Source organism: Euprymna scolopes, chromosome 36 (genome assembly GCF_053919585.1).
Source record: "Euprymna scolopes isolate OS-2025 chromosome 36, ASM5391958v1, whole genome shotgun sequence".
NCBI lineage: Eukaryota > Metazoa > Mollusca > Cephalopoda > Sepiida > Sepiolidae > Euprymna > Euprymna scolopes.
Window position 1 is genome coordinate 57154009 of NC_136517.1, and position 20599 is coordinate 57174607.

Below are 20599 nucleotides of genomic sequence, written 5' to 3' on the forward strand. Positions count from 1 at the left end.
AAACTGGAATCTTAGGAAGATCTCTATTATTCCAGTAATTATAAGAGCAACTGGACTCATGGGAAAGAATTTCAAAAACTTTCTGGCAAATATATCCGGTGAACCAAGTGCAAGAGAGATTCAAACAATTCCACTTAAAGGGATGGTTAGAATCTTAAAAAGATATCGCGGTTGGAATGTATAAGATAGCTGATGAATGTTTGGCATCCAGTAGGATGCCCTATCCTCAGCTTGAATAAACTAATAAGAAAATTACAAACAAAAAATAAGGATGAAGATAAAGAAGTTGTTGATTCTGCAATGAATCAGACACATGTTTATATCTCCAATGTTATGGTTTCCTTTTTCTTCTCTTGACTTACAGGAAGGGGCAAATAACTAAGGGGATGTAATCCTGACCACTTTGTTGATGGGAACCCAAGGGGGATAACTCTGAATCCGGCAATTCTTCTGAGGCTACTGAGGCTAACAAAAAATAAATAAGAAAATTTAATTTGTGACTTCGTTCAATTATTTTTTAACGTTCTCATGACCACTTTTTAATTTGATTCAATAACTGAAATGTATAAATAGTGACTGGTTTTGTGTTAACTAATAACATACACAGAATTGTCATGAGTAAGTAGTAAATACGAAGTAATATATACTATTGTATTAATGAATTTGCATCAAAAATGAGATTTTTCATGAAGTAGAAAAGCATTTTTTATGGTACAATAAAGAATTATCTAAATTTCATTTAAATTCCAGTTGAATAACCGTATATAAATGTGGGATAATCTATATATATAAAAGCAAAAATGTTTGTGTATGTGTTTTCGTGTGTGTCCGCAAAAGGGTTTCTTCCTCGGCTTTCTTGCGGGGGTCACTTCTTCTTAAAAATTTTTATACGATGTCTAAATGATAATATCTACAAGATAACAGGTGGGGGTCGCATGTGTATTTAATTTGCCTGACTTTGAAAAGCTAAATATTCAACATTTTTCGATCGCCGCGTCTGGGTTTGGCTTTTTCGTATAATATAATAAAACAAAAAAAACTGCCCCGCAGTAAATAAAATGCTGCCCTGGCGTCAAAGTTGATCTCATTAAGTCGTCAAGTACGGGCACCTGCCAATTCTTAATACTTAAATAAATTCAAATATATTTTCTCTACTACTTCTTGCTGGCCTAGTGGTTAGCAGCGCACGTTTTTTTTTCACACTTTATTTTCCAACTCGCCTCAAGGCTTCGGGTTCAATCCTTCCTACTTACCTACCAAAACTTTTTTTTTAAAACTCCCCCCCCCCCCGACACAAACAGCTGGGCAAGAAGTCTTCGCTTATTCTTTTGTTTTAATTTGCCCAAAACCAAACCTCAAAACACCCGGGCATTGCCAGGTACCCCGCTAGTCATATATAAATTGCTAAAATGAATTGAATAACAGTTGTTTCTTTTGATAAAAAAAAGTGAAATTTCTTTAACAAATTGTCATGCAAGCAAAAGACTTCATGTTTATTATTTATATTACTAATATATATTGAACTAGCATGGATGCCCCGCGTTGCCCGGGTGTTTTGAGTTGTATGCTGAGCAAAAAAAAAAACGGTCAATTTTAACTTTGACCCCTATTATGACCCCTTAAAATTTATTGTTTAGGGCTCAAATCAAGTTATTAAGTTAGATCCATGTCCAAGAAACCTATATCTAAAATTTCACATGTTTAGACCCAAAATTGTAGGAGGAGTTTGGTAGAGTTCTCAAATGTCAAATCGTTGAACTTTGACCCCTTAATCGCCAAATTTCTGTCTGAAAACCAATCACATCGATTTTCCCAAATCTCAGTACCCTGTACATCAAACTTCGAATCTGTAGGCTTAAAATTGACAGAGTTATTGCGTAGGGAAATGTACACAGACACACACACAGACACATTCACTTTTATAGATATATATATATATATACCAAGTTAAAGGTATCCAACAGGGAAAACTCGTGAATTAAAACAAAGTTATTAAGAGTGCTCAAGAAAAAGAGAAAAATATAATATTTTTATTTATATAGAGAAATATAACATAGTCGTTACACTGAACATGCTAATATTTCAGATAATTAGTCGGTAAGGACCAAAAGTGCTTGTCAGGTGACATAATAAACTTTATTAATTCTACGTCGCCTGACGAGGACTTTTGGTTCTTACCGACCAATTGTCTGAAACATTAGCATGCTCAGCGTTACCACTATGTAATATTTGTTTATGTAAATAAAATTTTATATATATACTAGACCACCCGTAACCCGTTGGGTCAGTACGTTATATTAGCTATGGAATTCATGTATGAGCGTGACACTTGTGGCATAAAGAAAATAGTTTTTTTTTACATAACAGAAGCATTTCTATGAAAGTATATTAAAATGAAAAAAGAATATAGATAGATTTCTATGAGTCGTTCTGTTTATTATAATTGTTATTTTTTTTTAAATTACAGTCACTGAATTATAAGTGGTTGGTCATACTTATGCACTGAACAGGTATCATAATCCTTATTATAGTTAAATTCAAATTTTGATATATCATCTTTTAAATGAAATTGTTAGTTGAAAGTACAGAATAATAAAAAAAACACTCTCCACATGTTAATAATGGCTTTTTAAATAGAAAATGAAAATAAAATGTAACTTTTTTCATTTAATTTAAGCAAACATTCAGTACCCATTGTGTAAAGGAAAACACTATTTAATGTAATAGAAATGTGTGCATTTACCGATTCAGCTTTCCGTTTGGAAATGTAAGCAGACGACTTTAAAAAACATGGGAAGAAGAAAAAGAAATATTTTTGTAATAACGCCCTCTAGTAAAAAGGTCTGCATTAGTTAAGGGGGATAACTCTATCCAGTTTTACATCGGTTACCTTTTTCTCTCTCTCACACATACACGTAACTATTTCTCGCGTACGTAACGAAAACATAGGGAGTAGGAGTGTTGAAATCTATGAGAGTGAAAGTGAGAGGTGTTTTCTTTGAAACTGCGACAGACTTCACGAAGTTGAATGTTTTTAGCCGTTAAAAAAAAAAAAAAAAACTACGGTTGATTTTATAAAATTATTTATTTATAATGACATGAATTAAAGATTTCTTGCGTACGTAACGAAAACAGAGGGAGTAGGAGTGTTGAAAAAAAACAAAAAACTATTTGATCAAATTAAATGAAATTGTTTGTATTAAAAGCGATATAAAAATTCCGGAATTGGAATAACGGATTGAAGACGTTGCTATTTACGCATGCGCAACCGGATGTTGAAAACCGGAAATCTGATTGCAAACATACAAGACCCATAGACTTTTAGTATTATATAGATATATATATATATATATATATATATATATATTTATATACTAGCATGGGTGCCCGGCGTTGCCCAGGTGTGAGGTGTATGCTGAGCACAAACAAAAAAAAAAAAACGGTCATTTTTTTTTAACTTTGACTCCTATTATGACCCCTTAACATTTATTGTTTTGGGCTCAACTTAAGTTATTAAGTTAGATCTATGTCCAAGGAACCTATATCTAAAATTTCACGTGTTTAGACCCAAAATTGTCGGAGGAGTTTGGTAGGGTTCTCAAAGGTCAAATCGTTGAACTTTGACCCCTTACTCGCCAAATTTCTGGCCGAAAACCGATTACATCGATTTTCCCAAATCTCAGTACCCTGTATATCAAATTTCGAGTCTTTAGACTTAAAATTGACAGAGTTATTGTGTATTGTGTATGTATTAAAAAAATTTTTTTCATTATTTTCAGGAACATCGCTTGAACATTTTATCTAAAGATCAAAGGCTATCAGTCGAGGTAAGACAAGAAAAATCCATTCTTTTCCAGAATTTCCCCCATATTAAGAAACAAAATTAAAGTAAATCAGTATGAGATATATACCTGTGATGAAACGAACATATCATATTCCAAAAACCATGTAACTTGATCAGGTAGTTTTATTTTAAAATAAAAATTTAAATTTTAAGAATATCCGAGAAGTGAATTTTGGAAAAAAAAATTAAAAAAAACGAGAGATAACTCGATATTAATTCTTACCAGATTTATGTTGTCTATGAATTGCTATTAATCAAATTGTAGGAAACTGTTTTCAGGGTAATCTGAAAACAAGCAGTTTAGTCTTTAAACGGAAGTGGGAACTAAGTGGGATATCAAAAATAAAAATAAAACAGATCAGTTTGGGTGTGGAATGAATCGTGTCTTCAAAGATTTAAAAGATAGGTGTCAATGGGAACAAAATAAAATGTGAGGCGTGGGCATCCTTGGAAGTTCTTAAATGCAAAAAAAAAAATAAAACAGGGAGCAGCAATACAAAGTGAATGATCTTTTGAGTGGAAACGTGACATTACAGCATGTGCATTTGAGCGTGGTGGCCTTGGTATGGTTACAGGTGAAAAAATCATCCAGAGATAGATCCCCTGTTTGTGAAGCTTAAAAACCGTGCCAATCATGGACTTATAAGCTCACTTCTGTCGAATGCAATGTAGTCGTTCGAACTACAAGTTTAAAATAATAAAACAAATTGGAAAATTAGAGTAAGAGTAAACAATACAACGGTGCTTGTCCAGTACCCCCCCTCTTCCGATGAAAAAAAAAACAAAAATAAAGAAAAATCTGTATGATGTAAAAAAATGTATCGTACACTAAAAATCATGTAAATTGACTTAGTAGATTCCATTTTGGATTAATTGTCTCAACCCCAATAATAGGGTTTGTTTTACAATCTACAGAGGTATGAAAAAGTAGTAAAAAATTAAAATATATAAAATATAGATGTTAGCAAAGGCAAGATAAGTTACTCTTCTACCTATCTGGAAAAGTGTTTAGTGTTTGAACTTATTTTAAAACGTTTAATCAGTTCGAAAAACAGTGTTGAGTGGTAGGTGAACAAAAGAAACAAGAAAAATGGCGGTATACTGACATCTAAATATGTAATGACTTGATAATAACTTTTAAAAAAATTATACAAAATACTGTTAGAAACCCAATATCCCACACTGTCATACAAACTACAAACTCTGTCCTAACTGCTGAAATGTGGCATCCCTGTGCCTGTTTTTTTTTTTGTTTTTTTTTTTTTTAGAAAGAGTCGCCACTTATCGAAGCCTGGAAGCCACTCGAGGATAAGGGTTAATGAGTCAATGGGAAAATGCCATAGTAATTGTTAGTAGTGGAAATTTGGTAAATTGGATTACTTAAGGGGATGGCTCATCAAGAACTTGTTTACGTTGGACTTGAAGACGACCATATTATAGTCAGTTGGAAAGCAGGAAAACGGAACAGAGTTCCACAGGTGTGCAGTTCTAAGAAAGAATCTTTGTTCATGGAATCTACGTTTAGTTTTAGCCACAGATAAAGAATGGGGGAAATTATTGATTTCAGCTAGACCAGTGTTTTTTTGTGAAAGTCAGGCAAGGGAGACCATAGATTGGAGCTCAGATGAGCACTTGCCATGGAAATAATGAGGCAGAGACAAGTTTGCAACGTCTCTTCTATGGGAAAAAGGTTGCAAGGAAGAGAAGAGCATCCCCCATAGGCTACGAAGTCTGTTTTGAACTCTGTCAAGGCAGGATAATCTGCTTCTAGCAGCTCCTGCCCAGATGTGACAACAGTACTCCATCCTTGGATGTACCTGGCTTTTATATAGGTAGAGAATTGCATCAGCAGTGAGATATCTACTAAGCAGTAGAATGATCCCACTATTTTTCTAGCAGCATTGGCAACAGATTTGATCTATGTGTTCTATTTCAGATCAACAGTAAAGGTAGAAGCTTGTCAAAACATGAAACCTCCTGAGAACAGAGCCATTCATTTCAATTGATGCCAGATGAGGATCAAAGCGATGATGTAAAGATAGAAGCTTGGTTTTAGATGCATTAAAATTAACCAGCCACCTCTTACCCCATTGCACCACATGATCAAGATCAGAGGAGAGAGAATCAGAGAGAACTTGGTCGTTTATAGTCTTTGAAGGGTTGCCATAGATGGTAGTGTCATCAGCATAAATGTGTACGAATGATCTTAGGATGTGATTTGGAAGATCATTGATCATGAGGGAGAGAGTTGGGCCCAGGATGAGCCCCTGAGGAACTCCAGCATTAATAGTGTGAGCTTCTGATTTCTACCTATCAACCACTACTCTTATGAAGCTATCAAAGTGAAATGATTTAATAACTGAAAAGACATTTCAAGCTATACCGTAGCTGGAGATTTTGTGGAGTAGACCTTTATGCCATACCCTATCAAAGGCCTTTGATATGTAAAAGGCAATTGCCCTAGAAAGATTCGCTATTCCTATGAGATATAACTTAGCACATCTGCTATAGATCTAGCAGAACGTAAACCATATTGCATGTCATTGAAGAAGCTATTTTTTTTAGAGATGGTTGACTACTTCTCTATTTAATACAGATTCCAGCAACTAACTAAGGATGCACAGGACTGATTGGTCTGTATTGAGAGGGAGATGACTGATCACCTGAATTTTTAAATATGGGACATACTGATAAGGTTTTTCCAGGGTGTTGGGAAGTAATTCTCCTTAAGACAACACTTTTGTAAGTATGGGAGTTAATTCTGATTGAAGCTTTTTGAGTTTTTTTACAAGTACTTTAATGGTAAGCGCTCAGACAAACTCAAGGCACTAATACCCCGTCAACGTAAATACCCCGACAAACCAGACAAACAGCAAAATCCCAGCCTACACTGTAGAGATCCCTAGATGCCATAAACCCTTCTACTCAAATAGCTTCTTCCCTCGAACTGCTAGACTTTGAAATATCCTCCCAGGCCCCTGCTTCATGACTGTACTGACAGGCAAAAGTTCAAGTGTAATGTGAACAGATATCTTGCTGCCCAACTCCCTACAAAATATCCCGGCAAATCTGATCCCTATTATTAGCTCCTTATAACTTAGTTGCATTGTGCCTTGTTTGTTGTGAATAAACAGTAAAAAAAAAAAAAGGCACATTTGACTCTTTATTGCAACTTTGATATTCTCGCTTTAATTTTTCATATAAATACAGTATTGTGTTATATTATACATGACATAATCATGCTGACATACCAGTTCTCATTACATCATCAGTTAAGCAATGTTGAACCTGGTCAGTACTAAAATGGGTGACCATTTAAGATATCCAAGTGCTGTATGTGCTCTCTGCTTATCTCGGCATTGTTTTTAGTAATCCTGGATCTCTCCTTGCCACTGGACTCAAGCAGGTGTAGTTGGAGATTGTGCAATCCTTGCCTCAAAGTTACACATACAGCTACCTTTACAATGGGTGTCCATTGTCTCTTGAAACTGAATGGAGACATTGAGTCAAGTCAGTTATATATGTATGAACATAATTTGTCCAATTTTCAAAGTCAGATTCAAATAGCAATTCATTTGACATGAATAGCGTTCACTTCGATTTTTTTTGATTTTTTTTTTTTATATTTATTCCCATTGTTAGGATTTTGGTCCATGACTATTTCAATTTACCTGTAATTCCATACAACTTTTTGTATGCACAAAAATTTGAGTTGTGTCCAATTCCCTTTCCACAAACTGAGGAAGATAGCTTTCCAACACTATAACCACTGATCATCACTTTGTTCTTGGTAAATAATTCAGTGGTTGTTCAGAATTCCTGTTATACTAAAATACAAAAAATCTTTATAATATGTCATTAAACAAAAAATCTTTGATATGTCATTAAACAAAAAATCTTTATAATATGTCATTAAACAAAAATATAGTATTCCATAAATCACATAAATTGATCAAGTAGTTTTATTTTTTTTGTAAATCAGTTTTAAATAATTTTAAGTGATTAATGGGAAATCGTAGGCATTACTCACTAAATAGACACCCGATTCCGTGAATCTGTTCAATATCGCAATGGCTAAATATGACAGGATCTTACAAATTTGCTAAATTTATGTAAACAAACTATTACAGATTGGCTGATCAGATCAATATCACACTGGCTCCGTGAATATCACAATAGCTAAACACGTGATATGTCGTTAAATAATCTTGCAAGTTTGAATAATTGTGGAATTATCTGCTCTTGTTTCTTCAAGAGAGCAATGCAAAACAGTCCCATTTGCTTACTCATAAAATTTGATTTTCTTAAAAAAAAAAAAAAAAACTACTATGATTTGTGATTTTTGTATGATATTTTTCAGGTATGTACATCATACAGACTTTTTTTTAATATTTTATTTTTTTAATATAGGGGCAATTCTGAATGAGAATCAAGAATTCTAATCATAAAGTTACCTTCATTATTTGTTTTATGTGTTCCTCTTTTTCAGGACTACAAACAGATGCTTGACAGTGATGTTCCGCACATTCTTATTGATGTAAGACAACCCGTAGAAATCGAAATCTGTTCATTACCCACGCCAACAATCAGTATCCTTTGATAAAAGCGATTTTGTTTTGTTTTCATTCTAAATCTCGTTCTTAGACCTTTAACGTCTATTATTTGAATATGTATTCATTTAAGCTTAAATAATTTGCATATTGCTTAGCAAAAAGACATCTTATTAACTATTCATTTTTATCGTTTTTTTCATTCAATGATTGTTTTTACTATTACCTACAGTTTTATTTCTGGATATTTTTTCAAATAATTTTATGGGAGATAAGGCATGTTTTAAGGGATATTTTTATATTAAAATTGAGTAACTCTTGTTTTTTTTGTTTTTTTTTCAACTAATTTTAATTTTGTAGACACAACCTACATATTATACAAAATATGCGTTGTATAAAGAAATTTTTTAAACATTTTGAATTTTAAAAATGTAAGCATTGTAGTTAAAGAAATGTAAAAACCGTTCAGGGACCAATCAAAATGCTGATTTTCTTTTTTTTTTAAATAAACATATTTATTTAATTTATTCAAATTTTCAGTTAACTTACCACACGTGTATTAAGGCACAAACCAAACCATTGGATGGGACATATATTTCAAAATAAAAAAAACTCCATCTTCAATAAGAACAAAAGACTACGTACAAATTAATAACAAGATGCCACAAAAAATATTGTTTGTATTTTCCTGATGAAGACTCTTAAACAGATAAAAAAAAAATGAATTTTCAATAATTTCTTGTGTAAATGTCTAGACATTTAGAGATAAACTAGATATTTTAGTCCATTAAAACGGGCAAAAATTATGGACTTAGAATGAGTGTTTCATGCCACTTCTGTAGTAAATGCGTATCGTGGGGATTGATCCCTAGTAATCCCTAACTGTGCATCAAACAATAATACTTATTTCACTGCATATCATAAAGGTCCGTATAAAATTTCAGCCAGATCAGCTCAGTTGTTTCTGATTAAAATATGGAACAGACAGACTGAAATATAATATAGATGATATCAAAGAAGTTAGCGCTTTATGAGATTTTATAGGATTTACCAAACATTTTGTGGCATCTTTGATTCTTGTCTGATTCTTATCTTGTAATTCATTTTGCAAATTGTTAATATCCCACTCACCATTCCAAAAAAAAATGCCACTCACCATTCAAAAAAAATACCACTCACCATTCCAAAAAAAATCTCACCCACCATTCCAAAAAAAATTCCCACCCACCATTCCAAAAAAAAAATCTCACCCACCATTCCAAAAAAAAAATCTCACCCACCATTCCAAAAAAAAAATCCCACCCACCATTCTAAAAAAAAAATCCCACCCACCATTCTAAAAAAAAAAATCCCACCCACCATTTAAAAAAAAAAAATCCCACCCACCATTTCAAAAAAAAAATCCCACCCACCATTTCAAAAAAAAAAAATCCCACCCACCATTTCAAAAAAAAAAATCCCACCCACCATTTCAAAAAAAAAAATCCCACCCACCATTCAAAAAAAAAAATCCCACCCACCATTCAAAAAAAAAAATCCCACCCACCATTTCAAAAAAAAAAATCCCACCCACCATTCAAAAAAAAAAATCCCACCCACCATTCAAAAAAAAAAATCCCACCCACCATTCAAAAAAAAAAATCCCACCCACCATTTCAAAAAAAAAAATCCCACCCAACATTCAAAAAAAAAAATCCCACCCACCATTCAAAAAAAAAAATCCCACCCACCATTCAAAAAAAAAAATCCCACCCAACATTCAAAAAAAAAAAAAGTAAAATGTTCCATTTTTCAAACCAATCAAATCATTGGTACAAAAAAAGGCCAATTTTTCATATCACAATTCAGTTCAATTATAAAAATGTACATAGGCACTCACCTGCTGTGATCGTCCCCCTCACATGTTATTCTGGGTGAACACCAACTAGCGATCCAGTTAGTCTTGTAACAAAGAATCCTCATACCAAACAAAACCAGAAGTCCAGTTTATAAACAAATAATTGGTGTTTATTATTTTTTTAGTTTACAAATCGTGAATGATAAACTTGCAGCATTGAATCTTTACTTGACCAGATTGTGTTACAAGTCCCATTAGCAATCTCTTGGCTGAGAGTCCCAAAGAGATCCAATCTCATTTAAGAAGCGCAGAAGCCGAACTGCTTCTGTAGCTCTTACTTGAACCAGCTACCTCAAGCGTTCAACTCTCTACCTTCCTTTCCCTCTTATGAGGGACGTAGTTGTAGAGGCCGGCTATAAGTGCCTCTTTTTCTGATCTTTTTTTGACCTTTGGCTGGTTCTGGCTTTTTGTTGGTAGTCATTGTTCAGCCAACCAGAGGAAATATTCATTGAAGATAAAATCTAATTGATCTCTGTACATAATTTCTCTAACAAAGTCAATCCCAGCGGGACTTTTCCCTCAAATGAGGCAGTTACTTTTTTTTTAAACAAAGAGAATATCTTTTGGGTGGTCTGACTGGTCAGAAATATTTCCAGCTCTCTGCACTCTCCCCAATTTTGTCTGACCAAATATCTATCCCCTCAACGTCAGCCATTCATATGCTCTGCACATGTTTAAAAGATAAAATTGGTTTGTTGTGTGAAAGTAATTACTAGAGATTCAGAGTTCAGTGCAATCTTAAACAAGTTGAATGCTATGAAAACCTTCTGGCATTCTAAAAGTAAGCCCTCCTATATTTTATTCCATTCGAATGGATCAGAGGGGATTGCAAAGTACATTTATTATGATGACTGAACTTATGCATTCATGATCTGAAAGTTTCATCTCTTTGTTGCAGATATTGATGGTGTATGAAACTCTAATAAAGCAACCCTTGTCATAGACATGCTGCGTCATTGAATTATTGACAAATGTGCATTAAGAATGATGGTGACTATGTAGAAAAATTAATTCTGAAGCACAAAAGGTTGCTCGTTTTAATCGTACCACTTCTATCTTCATAGCTCTTCAACTTTTTGTGTTAAAAAAATGGGAGGCTTTACTTTTAGGATGACCTTTGTATGTCAAATAATTGTTAAAATTTACGGTATTCACAAGACATTCTGTGGTATCCCTGATAATTGTTTAATTCTTATCCATCTTCTGATTCATCGATCCAGAAAATCATTAATATCCTTCCAACTTTCCATAGTTTTCTTTTTTTTTTTTTTTTAAACACTCTTCCCTCATTGTCTTTATTTGTTCTAAATAATTTTCCTTAGCAGAAGACATACCTATGTCAGAGGTAAAATGTCCTGATCGCCTCAAGGCAAAACTTGGCGGATTACTTGATTCATCTGAACTAGCAGTGGTTGTTGTCTGTCATCATGGAAACGATTCCCAAACTGCCGTTCAAGAGATCCTAAAGACTTTTCAAAATGATGTTGAATACGTAAAAGACATTCGAGGTGGACTTCATGCTTGGGCGCAGCGCATTGACTCTGATTTCCCTAAATACTGAGAAACTGAAGTTTTGCACAAAAAAAAAATATTTTAATTAACGGCCAATTCATCATCTATTGTAATATATTTTCGTTTTTGTTACAAGTACATACATTAAAGATATCTTTCTTAAGGGCAGTTTTCTGTGTGTATGTTCAAGTAAAAATCAAAAACTACAAAACAAACACCCACAAGGTTGGTATAATATTGATCAGCATTGCCCTGGATGAATAATATATAAGATTTAGGAAAAAAAAATTTATTCATTTTCTGAAGTTCGATGGAACTAGGTTTCATTGGTGTCTGGGTAAGGGGGTCAGTGTTATAATGTACTAATTTGGAAATAAAAGGCCAACTAATTCCATGAGGTATTTATTATAGGAAAAAAATTGTCTGTGTGCATGTCCAGTTAGAGATGAATGGGCTGGGAAAAGGAGAAAGAAGAGATTGAGGAGAAAACATGAGAGTGGATCTGACGGTCAGTTTCAATAAAATTTTCATCTTTCATCCACGGTTTTTCTACTCAACTTAAACAGTCTGTCGCACGTGTCTATCTCCGTAACCTTCTTCCAACTCAACCTCTCGTTCTCTTCACGGTTCCTTTTATGTGTCTGGTATAGTCTCATTTGCATAGAAACGGTGAGAGTCTACATTACTCACATGTGATTGTCAAATACAAAAGCAACTGAAGTCGCCATTTTTTTTTTTTGTCAAGTGATCGAACCTACAATGCACACACAAACACGCGCACACACACACACACATGCTATTCAGGTAAGTCACCATTTTCCCTACAGTGGAGAAAACAGTGAAATGGATAGAGAGAGATAGATAGAAATTTTAAAAATAAGTTACGCTTTTGTCCTGGGGCAATGCCGTGTAGCCCTGCTAGTTTTTTATAAAACAAAAACATTCAGAATTAAAAGGCAGCTTTCAGCTATTGCATCTATTATTAAATGAATAAAATTGTTTTGTTACAAATAAACAGAGCATACTGAAAAAAAGGTAAAAACATGCATTTGTGTATTTTATGTATTTGTTATGCGAAATTTGTGTGTCGTTCTATAAAAAATGAAAATGAAAAATGGGTTCTTGTCCAGAATTCTTTCTATATTAGAAAATAAAGAAAAATCTGTATGATATAATTACCCATGACAAAGCAAAAATATATTCCAAAAATCGTGTAAATTGATCAAGTACTTTTATTTCTAAATAAGAAAAACAAATTTTATGAGTATTCGAAGAGAGAATTGTCTCGTCTGAGATTTTGAAAAAAATCTCCGACAATAAGGAGATAACTCAACAATAATTCATACTTGATTTATGTTGTAAAGCTTGACTTGATCAATTTACGTGATTTTGGGGATATATTTTCATTTCATCATGGGTATGTACATCACACAGATTTTTTTCTTTTAATATAGGGGGAATTCTGGACAAAGACTATAAAATGTTGGATTTTTAAAACCAAATCAATAGAAAAAAATAGGCAAAACTTTGTATATCACAAACAAATGTATTTTCCTTTAAACAACGAAATGTTTACATCATATGCATAAATCACAAATTGTTTGGAAAATTACTTTCAGAATTGAAACTCAATGGTAATATTACTTGTTTAATTTTTTTTTTTTGAGCCACCCACTTATTTTCAAGTGACTTTTAATGTTGGTGTGGGTTAATAAGATGGATAGATTATCAGTGAATGATGAAGAATATTACGAGATGATTAGAAACGATGAAGTAAATGGACATAATTTGATTACTTAGCACAAGTACTTGTTGACATTGAATTTGAAAATGATCGTGTTGTAGTCTACAAAGAAGCAGTTCCATGGTAACATGTTTCACAGATAGAAAGAAGCTCTGTTCATGGAAATTACATTTGATGTTAAGCACATGGGGAGAAAGGAAAGATTCTTTTGCTTTGTTTTAAGTGATTAATAGAAATTTGTAGGCATTACAACAAATCTAGTGAATTTTTGTTATTTTCCTTTTCTTCTTGAAATTTTATTTTTCAAAGTGACTGGTGAGGCAGTCACTGCTCGGATACTGATAAAATTTGATTTTCTTATTTAAGAATAAAACTACTCGATCAAGTTATGTGATTTTTGTAATATGATATTTTCGTTTTGTTATGAGTACATACATTAAAGATATCTTTCTTTAATTTATTTTTTTAATATAGGAGGAATTGTGGACAAGAACCAAAATCTATATTTAAAAAATAAAGTATATAAAAAGTAATTTGCTAAGTTTAAAAATATAACTTGTTTTGCTTGCCAATTGTTGAAGGGGCAGAGGAGAATTACAAATAAATAATTTATAATTATTCCCTTTATAGGGAAGGGGTATTGGAGTGTATGTATTTTGGTTATTTATGTTTTTTTTTTTTAAATTATTTGAATTAATTATGATTAAATTAGTGATAATGTTTAATTATATGAATTAATTATGATTAAATTAGTGATAATTTTTTTTAATTATTTGAATTAATTATGATTAAATTAGTGATAATTTTTTTAATTATTTGAATTAATTATGATTAAATTAGTGATAATTTTTTTTAATTATTTGAATTAATTATGATTAAATTAGTGATAATTTTTTTTAATTATTTGAATTAATTATGATTAAATTAATGATAAAACTGTATGTATGTTATCACCTTTCACACATAATTTAAAAAATTTGATCATCTAATCAGCAAAGTTGATGATTGACAGTTAATTTAAGGAAAATGGCCATATTAGAATGAATTGTTCTCACATCAAATTATGCTGTACCATTGGCTAAAACAGTACAATTTTAAATAAATTTTATTTGAAGAAAATTTATCCTATTTTTTAAGCTAAGAAGATAAAAAATATTTATTTTAAAAAGAATCAAATTGCTACAACTTTAAATAAAGAAAATATATTTGTATGTTATATATGCTTGAAAACCTGCTTTTTATTATTTTAAGCATTTAATTTTTACAGTTTTTACATTTTCAATGAAAAATTAATTTTTTTTTTTCAATATGTAAATTAAGTTATGAAAAAGTGCTTTTGTGCACATCTTTCAAAAAGCAAATTGTTTTTGTCCTTTTTTTCAATTAAATCAATTTAATTATTGTTACTATCAAGGAAATTATTCCATTTATATATATATATATATATATATATATATATATATATATATATAATAGGACAACAGGAGTATGAAATGAAGACACAAAACTATATATTGGTAGATATAGAATGGACCATTTTATTGAATAATGGAATACAAGCAAAATTTGGGGGATAGAAGGGACTCTTTATGCCAGGGCATTTCGAAGCCTAATGCACCTTCTCTACTCTTCTGATGAGAAGCATTAGGCTTCAAAATGCTCCGGCATAAAGAGTCCCTTCTATCCCCCAAATTTTGCTTGTATTCCATTATTCAATAAAATGGTCCATTCTATATCTACCAATATATAGTTTTGTGTCTTCATTTCATACTCTTGTTCTATTGTATAAGCTCCAATAATTATTGTTGAGCTTGGCATTATCCGGATAAGTCTCCTTTTGTGGAATTGATCTTTCTCTTTTCCTTTTACATTAAGCTAGGCTATATATATATATATATATAATTATTTACTATAATAATTAAATACCTACAGCCACTAATGCTTCATCTTTTCGGGAATCTTCAGTGCAGGGTGTCACGATTAACACCAGTCGATAGATTCGAACCTGGCAACACAAGCCATCTCTGATTTGATTAGCAAAGACCGCATCCATTCAGCTACCATTAACCGCATGAAATAACGTTGAATTTAAACATTTTATTTTTAAATGTTTTTTACGTCAGTCGTTATACGATGATCTATGCATAAGTGCTAAATTGACCAACTTAATTCAACTGAATGTGCTCAACGATAAGAAACGAGTTTATATATCTATATATCTATAAAAGTGAACGTGTCTGTGTACATTTCCCTACGCAATAACTCTGTCAATTTTTAGTCTAAAAACTCGAAATTTGATATACAGGGTACTGAGATTTGGGAAAATCGATGTGATCAGTTTTTGGCCAGAAATTTGGCGATTAAGGGGTCAAAGTTCAACGATTTGACCTTTGAGAACTCTACCAAACTCCTCCTACAATTTTGGGTCTAAACACTTGAAATTTTAGATATAGGTTCCTTGGACATAGATATAACTTAATTTGAGCCCAAAACAATAAATTTTAAGGGGTCATAATAGGGGTCAAAGTTAAAAAAAAATTGACCTCTGCAGTCTCTTCCAAATTACTCAGACAATTTCTGGTCTAAATACTTGAAATTTTAAATAAATGGTATTCAGAGATAGAGCAAGCTTTTTCATCAGTTTGGATCGAAAATTTTTAGTTACCAATATATAAATGTATGTATGTATGTATGTTTGCATGTCTGCCTTAAACTTTCAGTAGAGGCGACGGATTTTACCAAGATCAGTATCGTTTTGAAGTTCGACCTTTCATACGACAAATATCGAAAAATTGGCTAAAAACACTAATATCTTCCCCTTCAACTAGGCACTTTTCTACAGGGGGGGGTCACTTTTTTCGCCGATATTTTTAAAAGTTATCCTCTCCTTTAGATTGTCTAGCCTTACTTTTAAAAAATGTTGCTTCTGGTTTGGCGGTGGTCGTAACAGCATAAACGTTAGGTTTTACCCCGTTTTTTTTCCTCTGTGGTACGGGTTTGAGCCTGCCTTCCTACTACCACTTTTTTTTTTTTTTTTGCTCAACATACACATCCAAACACCCGGGCAACGCCGGGCTGAAATGCTAGTATGTATATATATATATATATATATATATATATATATATATATATATATATATATATACTTGCAAAAACCAAAACAACAAGGAAAAAGATTACATCATATTTGTATCTTTCCGAATGTTAGAGTTCTTTTGAAATCAACTAGACAATTTTAAAACTTTGTATTGTTCAAAAATTTTTGAGGTTGGCATCTCATCAAACTTATTGAAAGAAATACTAGGTTAATACATATCTGAACATGTTTTCATCCTGTTATTAACGGTATCAAGCAGTGTGATCCATCTCATCATGTTTTGATGAATCCTCTGGGAGACATTTGCCATAATTATTTCCTTAGAAAAACCACAGCAGATCAGAGGTCCAGGGCATACAATGGAGATAGATGAGTCTGTCTTTAACTAATGAAAACATAATATTGGCAGACTCCTCACGCTGCTCTGGGTCTTCAGTGGATATGACCTCACCGAGAAGAAGGGTTTTTTGGTTACTGTACCAAATTGCAATACCAAAACTCTTCTTTCCTATAATAAAAAAATATATATTCTGCAGGGGACCACGGTTGCATCAGGCTGTTGGAAGACATACAGCAAAGTGGGAGAAGGTTTTCACCACCTAACAGTAAACCACTTATAGATCCGGACACAGGCTTTTTTTTTACATTTTCACCCCCAAACAAGGCACATTGCCACTTTGGTGTAGAGGGCTACTATCAGGGGCAGCAACTACTGGGGCACTATGTTGGGATTTGGGCAGCAAGATGTCGGTTCACGTTATGCTTGAACTTCTGCATGTCAGTACAGTTAGAGAAGCAAGAACCTGGAATGGAATTCCAGAGTCTAGCGGTTCTGGGGAAGAAACTACTGGAGTAGAAAGATCTTTTACATCTAGGGATCTCTACTGTGTGGGGTGGGATTTAGCTGCCTGTCGGGTTTGTCGAGGGTGTCTACGTCGTGGGGGCACAAGTGTCTGCAGTTCGTCAGAGCATTCACCATTAAAATACTTGTAGAACAGGCAAAGGGATGCAATGTTTCATCGATAGGACAGAGGCTGAAGCTTAGATGCCAGTTCAGGGCCTATCAGATTGGCGACTCTCTTTTGAATCTTATGTGGAAGGAGGCCAAACAATGCAACAAGAATAAATGTGGAACCAGCCAGGAGCTTCTCGACAGCTATCTTCTTAAGTTTATCCTGAAATAACCCATTTGTCTCCATATTAAACCACATCGCAGAAGGCTACCTGGTTACAGAGCTTCCTTCTATTTCCGTTATCTCTTCTCAGCACAATTTGTGATTGTCTGCTGCTGCCTTACAGTCTATCGAAAATATTCCTAAGGGAATAGTCTGCCCTTCTATAACAAGTTTCCTTTTCAACAGAAAAATAAAAAATCGAAATAAATAGTTGTTCATTCCCCCCCACACACAAAAAAATGTTTTGAAACAAAAGAAAAAATGTTGCCATTTTGTAAAAAAAATTTGTACAAAACATGAATAAAAGTTCTATTAACTTTTATTAAAAAAATCTTTAATTTTTCGTGCATAAAAATTTTTTTTAATGGTTGAAAGTCATTCTTGACAAAAAATAAAACTTATGGTAAGTAAAAATGAACATGTTGCCATTTAATACAAAAAAATTGTACAAACAATAATAATAAAAAGGAAAGAAAAAAGTTTTATTAATTCATTTTTTTTTAAACTTTCAAACTTTCTTGCATAAAAAATAAAAATAAATAACTTTCAACCAGTTTTGATTGAAAGCTATTTTATTTTTAGTCGTGTGCAAGCGACTCTATAAGTCACTCCGTCGGTCTGTCGGTCTGTCCGTAACACTTTTGTGCTTGGCCTTTTTGGTTAATAGATGCTGTTGTTAATAGATGCTGTTCTTAGCTTTTTAAGCTTTTCTTGGCCTTTTGGCCAAGATCAAAGTGTACATGCTGTACCTATGTTTGTAACTTTATGATATAAAGTGGGGGGTCACTTTTCTGTATTAATTTAATGTAAAATGATCACCCACTTTACAACCAGTCTCAAAGCCATTCAAGTCATTCTCCAGATCATTCAAGTTGTTTTTGAAGGATTCCAGTTATTTTTTAAGCATTCAAGTCATTCTTAAGGTCATTCAATTCATCCTTAAGTTCATTAAAGTCATTCTAAGTCATTTACTTTTTATTTAAGTCATTTCAGCCCATTTTTCGGTCATTTTAGTTTATCTTTAAGAATTTCATGTCAATCCTACATTCACGCATTCATTCATTACACGAGAGCATGTGACTAATGGCTATCGGCCTTGTTTTTTAATCCTTTGAGATGAAGCTACATAATTTGAGTTTTTGCGGACTGTTATCCTCATCTTCATTGTTGCTATTCCACCACATTTTGGCCAACTTATTGTCTAACCTTCAAGTGGTTCTTCAGGGAAGACCAGAGGATAAGTTGTCCAAAACGTAGTAAAGCAACAACTACTATGAAAATGAGGATTACAGTCCACAAAAAAATAGTTAAAAGTTATTCTAAATAAAACACTATTACAGTCATTGTTTTTTTGGGTTTTTTCTTTTACATTTTTCATATATTTCTTTGTTTTTTTTATTGCAATTCGTATCCGATGATTTTTGCTATTTTCTTTTTTGGTAGCGTTTATAAGATTTGCTTGGCAATGTTCAACGCCATTTTCCATCAGGTTGAAGGCAAACCCGAGTGGATGCTTATATACATCCGGTTCACAAACTGCACTAATACCAAAAAATGTATGACAATCTATAGAGGTGTTTGTGCATGCAGTTATGTATGTTTTTTTTTTTGTTTTTTTTTTACTTACGGAGGTCACTGTTTATCAAGGCCTGAATTGTCAGGTGGCTTGTGAGAGAACATTGTAATTATTAGCAATGGTGGAACTTGGGTAATGTTTGTTTCTTTAAAAGGACAGTTCAACAGAAACTTGTTCATGTTAAATTTGAAAATAGCCATGCTATAATCAACTGGGAAGCAACCCTGCAGTATAGTGTTCTATAAACCGCCAATTCGAGGAAAGAAATTTTGCTTATGGAGTTTATATTTAGTTTTAGGCACAAATAGATTGAGTATTTTGAGATTATAAATGATGTATAAGAAAGATAATAAAAAAATTTTGTCCGGGCATAAAATATTTTAATTTGTCCAGATTTCGTATATCTATCTATATAATTATAAAACCAAAATGATCTTGTAACGGGTGTTGTAACCCAACATCCGATTTATGACTTCCGGTTGTGCATGTGTACATAAACAAATAATCAATGTAACAATAAAACATATTGTTTTACTGTGTACGTTTTCAGTGTCCCAATTGTGTTTTTTTTTTTTTTTTTGCGTTTAAGTTATCCAAATAAACAATTGTTAGTACTTTCTGTATACATTTGTTTTTTTTACATCGTTCATTTCCGTATTATGTTTGTTATTTTAATGCAATTTTCTTACAAATAAATCTATTTTAACCTGTTGACAACCATAAGAGCATTTTACAACAGCCATTTACCCACCACTTTCATTATTTTTTCATTCATTCTCCATTTTTTAATACACCTTTCTTAAAAACATTCATACATTTTCTTCTACACTACCAATATAAATAAATAACCCCAAAAATGTTTTTTTTTTTTTAATTTGCATTACAAATAAATAATCTATATTATTTTAATTGGAATTCATTATTGAGATGAGTATTATTTATTAATTTATTTATTGCGGACTATTATCCTCATCTTTTTTAGTTGTTGTTTCACGACGTTTCGGCCAACTATGTAGTTAGGAGATTCGAAGTTCCTATCCGTCGCGGTTACCATCTGACGAAGGCCAGAGGAATAGTTGGCCGAAACGTTGTGAAACAACAACCAATAAAGATGAGAATAATAGTCCGCAATAAATAAATATAAATAAATAATCAATGCGACAATAAAACATATTGTTTTACTGTACGTTTTCAGCGTCCCAAT

At 32.6% G+C, this 20599-nt stretch overlaps 1 protein-coding gene across 1 annotated transcript in view; it reads left to right on the forward strand.

Annotated features, from left to right (window-relative positions):
• LOC145260518 (adenylyltransferase and sulfurtransferase MOCS3-like) overlaps window positions 1–12845 on the forward strand; it is a 46296-nt gene extending 33451 nt beyond the window's left edge. The window contains exons 10-12 of the mRNA XM_080118654.1: window positions 3780–3827; window positions 8334–8433; window positions 11620–12845. Coding sequence (XP_079974780.1) covers window positions 3780–3827; window positions 8334–8433; window positions 11620–11852 — 381 coding nt within the window. The 3' untranslated portion in view covers window positions 11853–12845. The remainder of the gene's footprint in view (window positions 1–3779; window positions 3828–8333; window positions 8434–11619) is intronic.
• The last annotated feature ends 7754 nt before the right edge of the window (window positions 12846–20599 follow it).